This window comes from Ranitomeya imitator, chromosome 1, assembly GCF_032444005.1.
Source record: "Ranitomeya imitator isolate aRanImi1 chromosome 1, aRanImi1.pri, whole genome shotgun sequence".
Classification (NCBI taxonomy): Eukaryota; Metazoa; Chordata; class Amphibia; order Anura; family Dendrobatidae; genus Ranitomeya; species Ranitomeya imitator.
Window position 1 is genome coordinate 1,132,616,155 of NC_091282.1, and position 15,602 is coordinate 1,132,631,756.

Consider the following 15,602-nt stretch of genomic DNA (forward strand, 5'->3'; position numbering starts at 1 on the left):
CTAGAAGCTTGGGCTGATAAATGGCAAATGAGCTTTAATGGGGATAAATGTAAGGTCATGCACTTGGGTAGAAGTAATAAGATGTATAATTATGTGCTTAATTCTATGAAAAAGACCTGGGTGTATGGGTGGATGACAAACTCATATTCAGGGGCCAGTGTCAGGCAGCTGCTACAAAGGCAAATAAAATAATGGGATGCATTAAAAGAGGCATAGATGCTCATGAGGAGAACATAATTTTACCTCTATACAAGTCACTAGTTCGACCACATTTAGAATACTGTGCACAGTTCTGGTCTCCGGTGTATAAGAAAGACATAGCTGCACAAGAGCGGGTGCAGAGAAGAGCGACCAAGGTTATTAGAGGACTGGGGGGTCTGCAATACCAAGATAGGTTATTACACTTGGGGCTATTTAGTTTGGAAAAACCAAGACAAAGGGGTGATCTTATTTTATTGCATAAATATGTGAGGGGACAGTACAAAGACCTTTCTGATGATCTTTTTAATCATAGATCTAAGACAGGTACAAGTGGGCATCCTCTGCGTCTGGAGGAAAGAAGGTTTAAGCATAATAACAAACGCGGATTCTTTACTGTAAGAGCAGTGAGACTATGGAACTCTCTGCCATATGATGTTGTAATGAGTGATTCATTACTTAAATTTAAGAGGGGATTGGATACCTTTCTTGAAAAGTGTAATGTTACATGATATATCTATATCGGGTATTCTAGAATATGCATGTACACGTAGTATATTACCCAGCCACGTAGTATATTGCCCAGCCACGTAGTATATTGCCCAGCCACGTAGTATATTGCCCAGCCACGTAGTATATTGCCCAGCCATGTAGTATATTGCCAAGCCACGTAGTATATTGCCCAGTCACGTAGTATATTGCCCAGTCACGTAGTATATTGCCCAGTCACGTAGTATATTGCCCAGTCACGTAGTATATTGCCCAGTCACGTAGTATATTGCCCAGCTACGTAGTATATTGCCCAGCGACGTAGTATATTGCCCAGCCACGTAGTATATAGCAGAGCCACGTAGTATATTGCGCAGCCACGTAGTATATAGCAGAGCCGCGTAGTATATTGCCCAGCACAGAGCCACATAGTATAGAGACTTAAAAAAAATAAACATATACTCACCTTCCAAAGGCCCGTTGGAAGTCCTGCTATACTCACCATCCGCCCCCTTTGCCGCTCCTCGCCACGCTCCCGGGACCGCTCCATTCCAAGCGGCAGCTTTCGGTGGTCCCAGTGCTGGTGTGAGCAGGACCTATGATAACATCGCGGTCACATGACCGTGACGTCACAGCAGGTTCTTGTCGCACACCAGCCCTGGGAGTGGAAGCTGCCGCTTGCAATGGAGCGGTCCCGGGAGCGTGGCGAGGAGCGGCAAAGGCGGCGGGGGGTTAGTATAGCAGGTTTTTTTTTTTTTATTATTATTATTTTTAACATGACATATTTTTACTATTGGTGCTGCATAGGCAGCATCAATAGTAAATAGTTGGGGACACACAGGGTTAATAGCAGCGGTAACGGAGTGCGTTACACCGCGGGCCATTACCGCTGCCATTAACCCTGTGTGAGCGGTGAGTGGAGCGGGCGCCGGGCAGTGAGTGCAAGGGAGCAGGGGAGGGACTAATCGGACTGTGCCCGTCGCTGATTGGTCGCAGCAGCCGTGACAGGCAGCTGCGAGACCAATCAGCGAACGAATAACCGTGACAGAAGGAAAGACAGACGGAAGTGACCCTTAGACAATTATGTATATAGATTCCTTGATAGGGTGTTAATCCAGGGAACTAGTCTGATTGCCGTATGTGGAGTCGGGAAGGAATTTTTTCCCCCAAAGTGGAGCTTACTATTTGCCACATGGGTTTTTTTGCCTTCCTCTAGATCAACATGTTAGGGCATGTTAGGTTAGGCTGTGGGTTGAACTAGATGGACTCAAAGTCTTTCTTCAACCATAATAACTATGTTACTATGTTTTCCCTTTATAATCTGGGCTCTGATACTAATATTTTTCAGAGCTAGCATTTGCTGCATGGCTATCGGTGGGAGAGGAGTTCTTATCAGTGATGAGCGAGTATACTCGTTGCTCAGGTTTTCCCGAGCATGCTCAGGTAGTCTCTGAGTATTTGTAACTGCTCATGAGATTGTTTTCGTTGCCTCAGCTGCATGATTTACAGCTGATAGACAGCTTGAATACATGCAGAGATTTTCTAGCACCCAGGCAACCCCCACATGTACTCAGGCTGGCTAGCAGCCATAAATCATGCAGCTGAGGCATGAAAACTAAATCTCCGAGCACTAACAAATACTCTGAGACCACCCGAGCTTGCTCGGGAAAATCCGAGCAACGAGTACACTCGCTTATCACTAGTTCTTATGAGAAGGAGAGTTGGAGGAGTTATTAGTGACTGTTGCTTGGTTTGTATGTGTGGTAATTCCCTATTCTCTATCTTGGTTTATTCCCCTACCTTCACACCCCGGTGCATTCCTCTGTTATATGTGAGTGAATATTTTATATGCCTGGAGTTTTCTTTTAACCCTTGTTTGTGTTGCCTTGTTTATTGGATTGGTGTACTACGGTGCACAGTAGCGCCCCTCTTCCCTGGGTGGGGAAGAGAACAGATGGAGGGCTAACTCTTAAGATAAGGCGAGGACGGAGGCCCCAGCATCTTCAGCTTCAGAAGTATCCCGAGAACTAGGGCGAGCTTGGGTGCCCCCACGTGTTAGGGACAGGGAAGGAGCCCCTGTTCCCGGGTCACATGACAGCTGTGTCGTGACAAGCACTTGTTCTAGTGCATACACAGTAAGTCAGTCTCTGACTTCCTGTAAGCTACAAGAGATGACCTAATTACCTATCAAATCTCTGGCAGAGCAGAGGCAGTGTGTTTCTAGAATTCCTCTCCTAGTACATTCTTCCTTTGATTTTTGGCAATATGTCAGGTATCAGTGGTTTTTACAAAGCTGCATTTTGTGAAGGCTTAATTGGGCATTTAGGTTTTGCTTTGTGTCCAGGGCTGGTTTGGGTCAGCAGATGAGATGAGTGATTTATTATTTGTATTTTTGTATATTCACATTAATCAAATTAACTTTTGCAATACATTTGTGTATTGTGAAGTGTAAGAAATATCCCTTTGTTTGCTACGACTTGGAGCTTTTTGCAGATGCATGACCATTGAAAGGAAATATTGTAAACTTCTCAGGACATGTAAAATGCCCAAGAGGAAAAGTGAAAAACGAAATAACTGTGTAGCTTTATCCAATGGGTACACTTATTACCTAACGTTTCACTACACATGGACAAAGTGCAGCCCATGGCAGGAGTGATAATTAAAATATTTTCCATGTAGGCATCATCTAACACTGGCAATGTGAGTGCCAACTTTTATGTAAGTAAAACTAATTTATTCGAGAACATAAAGGTTGTGAGGTGGTATTACGTGTTAACGGGGTAGTTCATGACTGGTAGATCAGTTAGGATTGACCACTGAAACACATCACCTAGACAAGATATAGTCATACGCCCCTGGTCTAGATAGAATGGATGCTAGACTAGATTTGGTGCAGATTGATGCGCAGGACTTGGTCCAACGAGAACAACAGTAGTCTCTGACAACTAGATGGGAGCTCAGAGAACCACCTCTTTTCTAAGGGCATCACGACTTTCTATTGATTAGCCGGCTACTCGTAATGTCACTTTTGTCATGCTGCAATGATCATTTTCTGCCAAGATGGCTAAACAAGAGAGGAGCCGGAGGTGTCTGAAGGTAAGAGGAGCTCTCGCTGGTCCTGTGAATCGACCACCAACTCTAGTGCAGATCTGTAATTTTAGTCCCTTAATTCTATAAGACTTGATGAGCATTTGTGAACTTGTGCTCCATGACGGATGTAAACGTCGTGCTGACTACAGTGGTACTCATAAGAGTAGGACATATACACCATTCGTAGTCCTCCGCAGAGCCAAAATTAATTAGGGTTAAAACAGGCCTCGTCCTTACATGTAGTTGTGTTTTTTTTTGTGTGTGTTTTTTAATACGGCTTAAATTATCTTAATATATTCTTACCTTGTAAAGTCTTCACATCCTGTTTCATCCAGATGTGTCCGGATCCCAGAATTCCAAGCGGCGGAAGTTCACCGACCGCCACATTGTGACACCCAAGTGATGGTGTCTCAATATGGAAACTGCTGGTGGTACCAGCCTCTTGCGTGATACCGCCAGCGGAACACCATCGCAACACACACACACACACACACACGCTGTACACACCACACACACTATATGCTGTACACATGCACACTGTATATGCCGTACGCACCACACACACTATATATGCCGTACGCACCACACACACTGTATATGCCGTACGCACCACACACACACACACTATATGCCATACGCACCACACACACACACTGTATATGCCGTACGCACCACACACACACTGTATATGCCGTACGCAGCCTCATGCGCGGTACCACCAGCGGAACACCGTGGCAAACACGCTGCCACCGGGATCATCCGAATGATTCACTGACCGCCGCCATCTTTGTACAGGAGGAGTTCATGCACAGTTTTAATGTGACCGCCGCTATCTGTCCGCACAAAGATGTTGGCGGTCTGATTTACTGCTCCTGTGTGAATTCTGCACAGGTGCAGAGAATCATTCGGCTGATCCCGGCGGCAGATGCGCAATGTGTCTACAGGCAGAGGAAGCCGGTCCCATTAAAGGGGTTTTCCCAAGAACAAAAGTTCATTTTAAAAATTGTCTGTGTCTGACCGTGTACGGAGCATACCACATTTCCTGGGCAGGGGAGGAAGCAAAAGACAATACTGACATTACAGCAGGGGATCACAGAGGATTTATTTTGTGAGGTAAAATATTTCACTGACTGTTTTAAAAAAAATATTTTACCTCACAAAATGTATCCTCTGCCATCTCCTGCTGTAATGTCAGTATTGTCTTTTGCTTCCTCCCCTGCCCAGGAGCTGTGGTATGTTCTGTACACGGTCAGACACAGACAATTTTTAAAATGAACTTTTGTTTGTGAGAAAACCCCTTTAAAAAGCAAATATTAACGCCAACATGGCTCCTCCTAAAAAGTACGTCAATGACAATGAAAGGAAAGCAGCAAAGGCACAACGTCAAAGACAACAAAGGGCAAATGAGACTCTTGAAGAGTAACCGCATCACTGGGACAAAAACAATGCATATAAGATGACATGAGAGAATACAGCAGATGGGGAGAGAGCGCGCACAGGGGGGAGACAGCTCAAACAGGACAGCACAGGAAGGAGAGAGATGGCAAACAAGGGGGATAGCACATGGGGTAGACAGGTCAAAGAAGAGAGCACAGACGGGAGAAGTCAGCACATGGGGAAAGAGAGAGTGGATAGGTGGGTGAGCATATGGGGGGGGGAGAGATTCTCAACGCTGCAAAGCCTGCCCCCATCGTGACATTACCGCCCTCCCGATGCGATAGCATCTGGCCTCCATCTAATTCTATTTTTCTAGATTCTGATTTGTACTCTTACAACTATAAACAATACAGGATCATTTATTATAGATCTCTATGTTGGTTCTTTCCTATGTTATTCCTCCTGGAGCTATGTGAATAAATGGGCAGTAGAGAGTTACCTTTTACCTTGTAATAAAAATTGAGTACTGACTCTGATTTGAAGAGACATATGGGGTATCTAGAGACTTGTTTTCATGCATTACTCTATGGAGAAAGCGCATGCAGATTATCTTGCTTCCTCCTCCTTCAGATATGGGTCTCCCGCTATAACTTGATGGCCCTTGTAAGTAGGCATGTGCCATCACTGTCTGTCTACCCCCAGCGCTGTCATATATGGAAGGAATCTCCAAGTTAATTTGTGATTTACGCAGGATAGCCCCACCTACCATGCACCACTCTGTAATACTTATCTATTTATGGGGTCAAGGTGTATTTGACCTCACAGGCACCTACGCTCCGGTGTGACCGCTACTTCAGCCCCCATATCTTTTGTCTATCCTAAGGATCCTATATCTTGTCTTGGTGAATCATTTTCAAACTGTCTTTAGCAATAGGAAAGTACCTGTTTTAATTTTAGCATAAGCTAATTGTTGAGTTGATTTTGGTCCCCTCAGGTGAGCCCATTACCGTGCCATGCTTCTGGCCCATTTTCCTGCAAAAGACCATGTGGCCGCCTGCTTCCGTGTGGCAATCACTCTTGTGCAAGAGAATGTCATAAAGTCACCGAAGATAATGGCAACAAAGAGAAGGTGAGAATTGGTGTATAATATTCTGAAATGTCATCATGCCATGTACCGGATAGGATGAATACAAGGCTTACGTCCGCTCTTCACATTACTTGTTGTGAAAATCAACTCTGTCACCCCATTTTAGGCCTATAAGCTAAGGCCACCACCATCAGGGGCTTATCTAAAGCATTCTGTAATGCTGGAGATAAGCCCCCGATGTAACGTGAAAGAGAAGAAAAACAACTTATATTATACTCACCCAGATGGGAGGCCCCGGACCGGACCGCGTTGCCTATCGTACCGGACCACACCACACCGGGACCGCCCCTGGGCGAGTATAATCTAACTTGTTTTTCTTCTCTTTCAAGTTTCCTCTGGGGCTTATATACAGCATTACAGAATGCTGTAGATAAGCCCCTGATGGCGGTGGCCTTATCTTATAGGCCTAAAATGGGGTGACAGATTCCCTTTAACTTGTGAAGATTGACACGTGTCCATCGAGTTTAACTTGTAACCTAACGTGTTTATCTGTGAAAGTAGATGATATGGGAATTTTTTTACTGTCGCCATCCAAGGCAAAAATCAATTATCAAACCACGAAGGGCTAAAACATACTTGCAAAAACGTAGATCTTACAATATAACCACGTATGTCTCCTAGTGTGGTCGAGAGTGTTTTATGTGTGAAGAGGGATGCACAAAGGCCCGGCCACCAGGGTGCCCCCATCACTGCACCTTACCGTGTCACCCTGAGGACTGTCCACCATGTATTCAGATGATCAGGACCAAGTGCCACTGCAAAATTACTAGTCTATACATCGAGTGCAGGTAAGACCAGTCTTTACTACCTATTGTACTTGGTGTGTACTAGCAATATACAGTTAGGGACAGACATATTTGGATAGTGGCTGAATCTTGGTGATTTCAGCTCTGCATGCCACTGTTTTTTATTTAAAATCAAACAACTGAGGTGCAGTTGAAGTGTAGACTTTCAGGGTTAATCAAAGGGGTTGAGCAAAAATATCCTGTGAAATGTTGAGGAATTGCAACCATTTTTCTACAAAGCCTCCTCATTTCAATGGCTCAAAAGTAATTGGAATAATTAACGTTACCATGTATAATGTTAATTTTTAATACGTGTAGAAAATCCTTTGCAGACAATGGAAGCCGTGGACGTCACCAAGCGCTGGGTTTCCTGCCTTGTGATGCTTTGCCGCCCTTTACTGCAGCTGAACTCAGTTGTTGCTTGTTTTTGGATTTTTTGAAGTTTTGTCTTAAGCATGTGAAATGCTGATTGATGGGGTTGAGATCTGGTGATTGACTGACTCGGCCATTGCCACTTCACCATTCCACTTCTTTGCCTCAAAAAAACGGCTGGGTTGCTTTAGCAGTATGTTTTTGGGTCATTATCCATCTGTACTGAGAAACGCCGTCCAATCAACCTTTGGCTGAATCTCAGCAGAAGGTATCGCCCTGTACACTTCAGAATTCTGTCTTCAGTCACATCATCAATAATCAATAGTGACCCAGCACCATAGGACGCCATGTATGCCAATGCCATCACACTGCCTCCACCATGTGAGGATGTGGTGAGCTTTGGATCATGAGCCGTTCCAAGCCTTCTCCATGCTGTCTTCCCCTTCTCATTCTCATAGACTTTGCTTGTACTGTAAAACGCAGCTGAAAATTTGTATGTGTGTGTATATGTATATGTATGTATATATATATATATATATATATATATATATATATATATATATATATAACGCATAAAAAACCCCCATCATGTGTGAACATTGCCTCAATGGGATGGGATTAAACTACACCTGCCTCCATTATCTCACACATTTCATAAAGTAATAAAAAACAAACCTTGTTAGATATGATTATCATGTGGCTTGTTATTTCAGCAGTGTTCAGATGGGCTCTTGGCTCCCAGTCATTTATGGACCCCATAACATGCACTTGGGAGTGGGCGCAGACGGAAGAGGGCCTCTGTACAAGCGCAGTATATGGGATCTTTGCAGTCCAGTAATGTCTGTGTGGCAGAAGCTGTTTTCTGCTGTGTAGGCGTAATTGGCCCCTTTACCTCGGGCCCCTGTGGTTGCACCAATGTGTTGTCCGCCCCTGGGTGCGCTGACAGCAGTGTCAGGCTCGTCGCCGCAGGATGTTTTCCTCGCCTTCTCTGGCACCGCTGGAAATCACTATGATCATTGACAGTTTGTATTTCACAATAATAATTTATTACCTTTTTCTTTGGTTTAGAAAACTGACTTTGGCTGGCGAGAACGAAAAGAATAAGTTAACTTCATGCAAAAACCAGTGTCCAAAAGAGGTAAGGTCTGGCTGAGGATGGCGTATCGTCTGCCATGTGTTACTGATCTGTAAGCTGCAATGTACCCAGCAAGAAAACACATCTGGATCATGAATGTTTTCTCGCCTTAATAGGGGAATATTTCCTGTTGTATTAAAGGGGTTATCTCAAGATCTACTGTATATTTATTGCTCAAACTCCCCCAGGTCTAATAACTCCTCTAAGGTAACTCACATGTGCTTCCATCTACTCCCGGGCTAATTCCTGACATCTTTCTGGCTCCAGCTCCTCCATAGACTTGTGTCTTCTCACTATGACCTGGGTGGTCCTTCAGTGCTGCCCATGTGACCATTGCAAACTACATCCCCCCACAACCCCCTGCTTCTCTTCCAGGCTCCATGTTTCCACCATGCACAGATAATATTACCTACTCTTCTAACTGCTCTCTTATCCGCCCCGGGCATAGCTGACAAGGAGACATGGTGCTCTGATGGTTACTTATACTATATGCAAGGCGTCCTAATCTTCCATCCTCCAATTTTGTATGTATTTCCAATATGGCTCCCTGGTTTGTCACTGTGGCTGTGCAGCATTGGGGTCCTGGGTACAAAGCCCACCACGGGCAACATCTGCAAGGGGTTTCTATGTTCTCCTTCAATTTAAACAATTAAAATAACTTTACCACACTTTCATGCTGACCGTGAGAAAAAATTGAATCAGAGCCTCGTATTGCTCCATCGTTTCAGATTAAGTGTAGATTGAAGTCTGACACCGCCCTGGCCAGCTTCTCCCCGCACCACTCCAGGTGCTGGACAGGTCCTCTTCTTTGTGTCGATCATCTGGAGTGGCGCTGGGAAAAGCTGTCCGGGGATGGTGCCGGACTAGTCTCATCTCTACATATGGTCCCCAGCTGGATCTTATCCCCTTCACGACATGCGCCATACTAGTACAGCGCATGTCGTGTCTCCCCCTTTGATGTGGGCTCCGGCGGTGAGCCCACATCAAAGCCGCGACATGTCAGCTGTTTTGTACAGCTGACATGCGCTTGCAATAGCGGCGAGTGGAATCACAATCCACCCGCCGCTATTAACTAGTTAAATGCCGCTGTCAAACGCTGACAGCAGCATTTAACTAGCGCATCTGGCCATTAGGCCGGAAATGCGCTCATCGCAGAATCGCTAAAAAAAAATCGCTGAATAAAAAAGAAAAAGAATTAACCTGATCGCTTAACGGTGTAGCGAGAAAATAATTCAAAATGCCAGAATTACGTTTTCTTTGGTTGCTGCAACATTGCATTAAAATGCAATAACGGGCGATCAAAAGAACATATCTACACCAAAATTATATCTTTAAAAACATCAGCTCAGCGTGCAAAAATAAGCCCTCTCTCAACCCCAGATCATGCAAAATGGAGGCGCTATGGGTATTGGAAAATTGCACAATTATTATTTTAAATTTTTTTAGCAAAGTTTGAAATTTTTTTCACCACTTTCATAAAAAGTAACCTAGATATATTCGGTGTCTATGAACTCGTAATGATCTGGAGAATCATAATAGCATGTCAGTTTTAGCATTTAGTGAACCTAGCAAAAAAAACAAAAAACAAGTGTGGATCCAAGACAAAAAGAAAAAAAGGTCGAGCTGCACAGCCTTATCTCTCAGCAGATCAGCGGCGATGATTCACAGCAATCAGCCTTCAGTGCAGGGGGTGCTCGCATGGAAGACAACTGTGTGCATATGACTAAGAGCAGAAAAATGCGGCAGCATTCACCCTGTAGTGGTCCAATGCTTTTATTCAAGACATGAGGATTTACAGCTTCACGGTCCGAGGGAGTGCAGGTGAACGGGAGGTGAGCAGGGAACGACGACGGCCGTTTCGCGCTGATCAAGCCATCAGACCCGTTGAAGCGCTTGATCAGCGCGAAACGGCCGTCGTCGTTCCCTGCTCACCTCCCATTCACCTGCACTCCCTCGGACCGTGAAGCAGTAAATCCTCATGTCTTGAATAAAAGCATTGGACCACTACAGGGTGAGTGCTGCCGCATTTTTCTGCTCTTAGTCAAAAAAACAAGTGTGGGATTGCACTTTTTTGCAGTTTCACCACACTTGGAATTTTTTTCCCGTTTTCTAGAATAAGACATGGCAAAATCAATGGTGTCGTTCAAAAGTACAACTCATCCTGCAAAAATCAAGCCCTCACATGGCCATATTGACGGAAAAATAAAAAAAAGTTATGGCTCTGGGAAGGAGGAGAGCGAAAAACACAAAAACAAAAAAGGGCTGAGTTAAACTGTTTTCTCTGAAATGCAGTCAAGCTCTGTGATTCCTGCTGCTCGCTGTTTTTGGGCAGCGTGCCTTGAGTGGCAGCTTTTAAATAATGTGACTGTTTTTACTGTGTACGTTGTACTGGACATGGTGACGGTGATACAAAATATGTGCACATTTTTGTCTGTTTTTTTCTTTTTACATGAAAATGTGAAATCATTTTCCATTATGTTTTCGTTTTTTATTTAAAATTTTTACACATTTATTTGTACCTTTTTTCTTTTTTTTTTTTAATTATACCTAGTCCCAATATGGTCCTTGAGCACTCAATACGTCTGATCACTGTACTAATGCTCTGCAGTACTCATGTATTACAGTGTACTAGACCTGTTAGTGTTACACTGACAGTAGGCCTGTCAGACCCTGCTTATCATAGGGCCTCACAGGCCACCATAACAGTCAGACAAGGAGGTCAAAGTTTGATCCTATGTTGCCATTACAACCATCAACATCAACCTCTGGGATCATCGCTCAGCAGTGCTACTGGGGTGAAAATTGACCATGCCTTTTAGGCCAGTCTCACACGTCCAGATAATTCCGGTACCAGAATTGTCCGTGTGCTCCCGTGGTACATCAGTGTTGCACACGTGCGGCATCCGTGTTCCGACTGGGTACCACACGCACCGTGCAGGAGACAGCGCTACAGTTAAGCGCTGTCCCCTGCATCTGGTGCTGAAGCCGCCATTCATTTCTTCTCTCCAGCATCGTTCGCTGGAGAGAAGATATGAAAAATCTTTATTTTAGACACCCAAAAAAAAAAAAAAAAAAGATCCCTGTCTCCAACCCCCTCCCACCCCCTGTGCGCTCCCCCGCTGTTAATAAAATACTTACCCGGCTCCCTCGCTGGCGCTGCTTCCTGTCCTCGCCGCAGCTTCTCCTGTATGAGCGGTCACGTGGTGCCGCCCATTACAGTGATGAATATGCGGCTCCACCCCTATGGGAGGTGGAGCCGGATATTCATCACCTCGCCACAGCTTCTCCTGTATGAGCTGTCACGTGGTGCCGCCCATTACAGTGATGAATATGCGGCTCCACGCCTATGGGAGGTGGAGCCGCATATTCATCACTGTAATAGGCGGCACCACGTGACCGCTCATACAGGAGAAGCTGCGGCGAGGACAGGAAGCAGCGCCAGCGAGGGAGCCGGGTAAGTATTTTATTAACAGCGGGGGGGGGGGGGGGGGGAGGGGGTTGGGGACAGGGATCTTTATTTTAAACACCCCCCCAAAAAAAAAAAAGATTTTTCATATCCTCTCTCCAGCGAACGATGCTGGAGAGAAGAAATGAATGGCGGCTTCAGCACCACGCTGGGGGGACAGCGCTTACTGTAGCGCTGTCTCCTACACGGCACATGGACTGCACACGGACAACATCCGTGTGCGTACGTGTTTTACACGGACCCATTGACTTTAATGGGTCCGTGTAATACGTGCGCTCCCACGAACACTGACATGTCTTCGTGTTTTCCAAACGGATACACGGTCCGTGAAAACACGCTGACATGTGCAGAGACACATTGATTTTAATGTGTCTACGTGAGTCAGTGTCTCCGGTACGTGAGGATACTGTCACCTCACGTACCAGAGCCACTGACGTGTGAAACCGGCCTTAGAAGGTAAAACAACCAGTACTGGCACCCTGGCTGTTGCTGCAGAAGCTTGGCTGTCAGTTAAAGGGTTATTCCAAAAAAGCAAGTTCTCTTTGATCCATGGGATAGGAGATAACATGTTGATTGGAGGTGGTCCCACCACTGAGACTTCCAGCAAGGAGCTCTGCACCCAGGTCCTGGACAGAGCAGAGGTGTGCATTATCTATGAGTGGAGGGGAGGCTTCTCACACGCACATTGGCTTCATTCAGGACAAGGCTGCAAAACATTCTTATAGTTCCACAGCCCCGATCTCTGGATTTCTGGTGGTCCCAGGGTCGATATCCCCCAGTGATCCCCCAGCGATCATCCAGTTATCAGCTACAGTTAGGTCCATATATATTTGGACAGAGCCAACAACATTTTTCTAATTTGGGTTATTGACATTACCACAATGAATTTTAAACAAAACAATTCAGATTCAGTTGAAGTTCAGACTTTCATCTTTCATTTGAGGGTATCCACATTAAAATTGGATGAAGGGTTTAGGAGTTTCAGCTCCTTAACATGTGCCACCCTGTTTTTAAAGGGACCAAAAGTAATTGGACAGATTCAATAATTTTAAATAAAATGTTCATTTTTAGCACTTGGTTGAAAACCCTTTGTTGGCAATGACTGCCTGAAGTCTTGAACTCATGGACATCACCAGACGCTGTGTTTCCTCCTTTTTGAAGCTCTGCCAGGCCTTCACTGCAGTGGTTTTCAGTTGCTGTTTGTTTGTGGGCTTTTCTGTCAGAAGTTTAGTCTTTAACAAGTGAAATGCATGCTCAATTGGGTTGAGATCAGGTGACTGACTTGGCCATTTAACAATATTCCACTTCTTTGCTTTAATAGACTCCTGGGTTGCTTTGGCTTTATGTTTTGGCTCACTGTCCATCAGTAGTATGAAACGACGACCAATCAGTTTGGCTGCATTTGGCTGGATCTGGGCACACAGTATGGCGGCTCTGAATACCTCAGAATTCATTCGGCTGCTTCTGTCCTGTGTCACATCATCAATAAACACTAGTGACCCAGTGCCACTGGCAGCCATGCATGCCCAAGCCATCACACTGCCTCCGCCGTGTTTTACAGATGATGTGCTATGCTTTGGATCATGAGCTGTACCACACCTTCGCCATACTTTTCTCTTTCCATCATTCTCGTAGAGGTTGATCTTGGTTTCATCTGTCCAATTAATGTTCTTCCAGAACTGTGCTGGGTTTTTTAGATGGTTTTTTTTAGCAAAGTCCAGTCTAGCCTTTTTATTCTTGATGCTTATGAGTTTCTTGCACCGTGCAGTGAACCCTCTGTATTTACTTTCATGCAGTCTTCTCTTTATGGTAGATTTGGATATTGATACGCCGACCTCCTGGAGAGTGTTGTTCACTTGGTTGGCTGTTGTGAAGGGGTTTCTCTTCACCATGGAGATTATTCTGTGATCATCCACCACCGTTGTCTTCCGTGGGCGCCCAGGTCTTTTTGCATTGATGAGTTCACCAATGCTTTCTTTTTCTCAGGATGTACCAAACTGTAGATTTTGCCACTTCTAATATTGTAGCAATTTCTCGGTTGGGTTTTTCTGTTTTCGCAGCTTAAGGATGGCTTGTTTCACCTGGATGGAGAGCTCCTTTGACCGCATGTTTACTTCACAGCAAAACCTTCCAAATGCAAGCACCACACCTCAAATCAACTCCAGGCCTTTTATCTGCTTAATTGAGAATGACATAACGAAGGGATTGCCCACACCTGTCCATGAAATGGCCTTGGAGTCAATTGTCCAATTACTTTTGGTCCCTTTAAAACCAGGGTGGCACATGTTAAGGAGCTGAAACTCCTAAACCCTTCATCCAATTTTAATGTGGATACCCTCAAATGAAAGCTGAAAGTCTGATCTTCAACTACAGCTGAATTGTTTTGTTTAAAATTCATTGTGGTAATGTCTATAACCAAAATTAGAAAAATGTTGTCTCTGTCCAAATATATATGGACCTAACTGTATTTTATGGATTGGGAATAATTTGATTTTTCGGGGATATGACCTTTTAAGCCAGGGGTGGCAAACTGCATTCCTCGAGGGCTGCAAACAGGTCATGTTTTCAGGATTTCCTACTGCACAGGTGATAATTTAATCACCTACACAAATAATGAGTTGGTGATTAAATTATCACCTGTGCAGTACAAGGAAATCCTGAAAACATGACCTGTTTGCAGCCCTCGAGGAATGCAGTTTGACACCCCTGTTTTAAGCCTTGATCACACTGGGCAAAGCTCCTGTGCCCGCACAATCACCATGACGTACTGGTGTATCCAATTATAGGAGCATCTTTCCAAATAGGACGTATCCGTACAATACTCTTTTGTCACAATTATTAGTCCATTAACCCAGAAGGCAGGCCATGTGAATGAAGACCAGTCTAACCTCTTAGCAGCCGTATTACAGTTGTGGCCATCTATAACCTTACCATCTGTTGAATTGGTTAGGCACTTGAATGTTCTTTCTAGGCTGCAATTCACATCACAAGCACTGGGTCACCACACATACACATGTAACATAAACGTCTCGTGACAAAATAGCAAAAAATTGTTTTTTGTTTGATTTGTTCTGGGTGGTTGTTTTTTTTTTACACATTTGTCAATGAAGAGTGTCCCTCATAGACTCTCAGTCATCCAATATTGGTTATTAAATGCGTCTACAACATGGAACTGCACTGACCAAGTTCTTGAAGCTCCTCAGCTCTGAAATAATACAAATAAAGCTTCTCGTGTAAGCCGGGCAGTGCTTTTGTGGTTTCTCATAGTCTTTGACTTCTGATCTAATTAGTTTCTAAATAAACTAAAAAGATATTTTCCGCTTAGTTGGGGCAGCTATTTTTGCAGTTTTGTGCCAACTGACCTTCCTGCTCTACTTAATCTATTTTTAGGGAATCAATAAGAAAAAAAAGAAAGTGTTTTGTGCCTTTTTGGATTAGTTTATCAGATCTTGTACTAATGCATCAGGAAAGATTCTGAGCACTGGCAAACAATTACACTGCCATTATCTTTGCTTCTTTTCCTGCTGACGTTTTGGGGACTGT

The 15,602-nt window shown here is 44.4% G+C and overlaps 1 protein-coding gene across 1 annotated transcript in view; it reads left to right on the forward strand.

Annotated features, from left to right (window-relative positions):
- NFXL1 (nuclear transcription factor, X-box binding like 1) overlaps positions 1 to 15,602 on the forward strand; it is a 202,031-nt gene that overhangs the window by 162,257 nt on the left and 24,172 nt on the right. Inside the window, exons 17-19 of the mRNA XM_069744506.1 lie at positions 6,149 to 6,283; positions 6,923 to 7,089; positions 8,527 to 8,596. Coding sequence (XP_069600607.1) covers positions 6,149 to 6,283; positions 6,923 to 7,089; positions 8,527 to 8,596 — 372 coding nt within the window. The remainder of the gene's footprint in view (positions 1 to 6,148; positions 6,284 to 6,922; positions 7,090 to 8,526; positions 8,597 to 15,602) is intronic.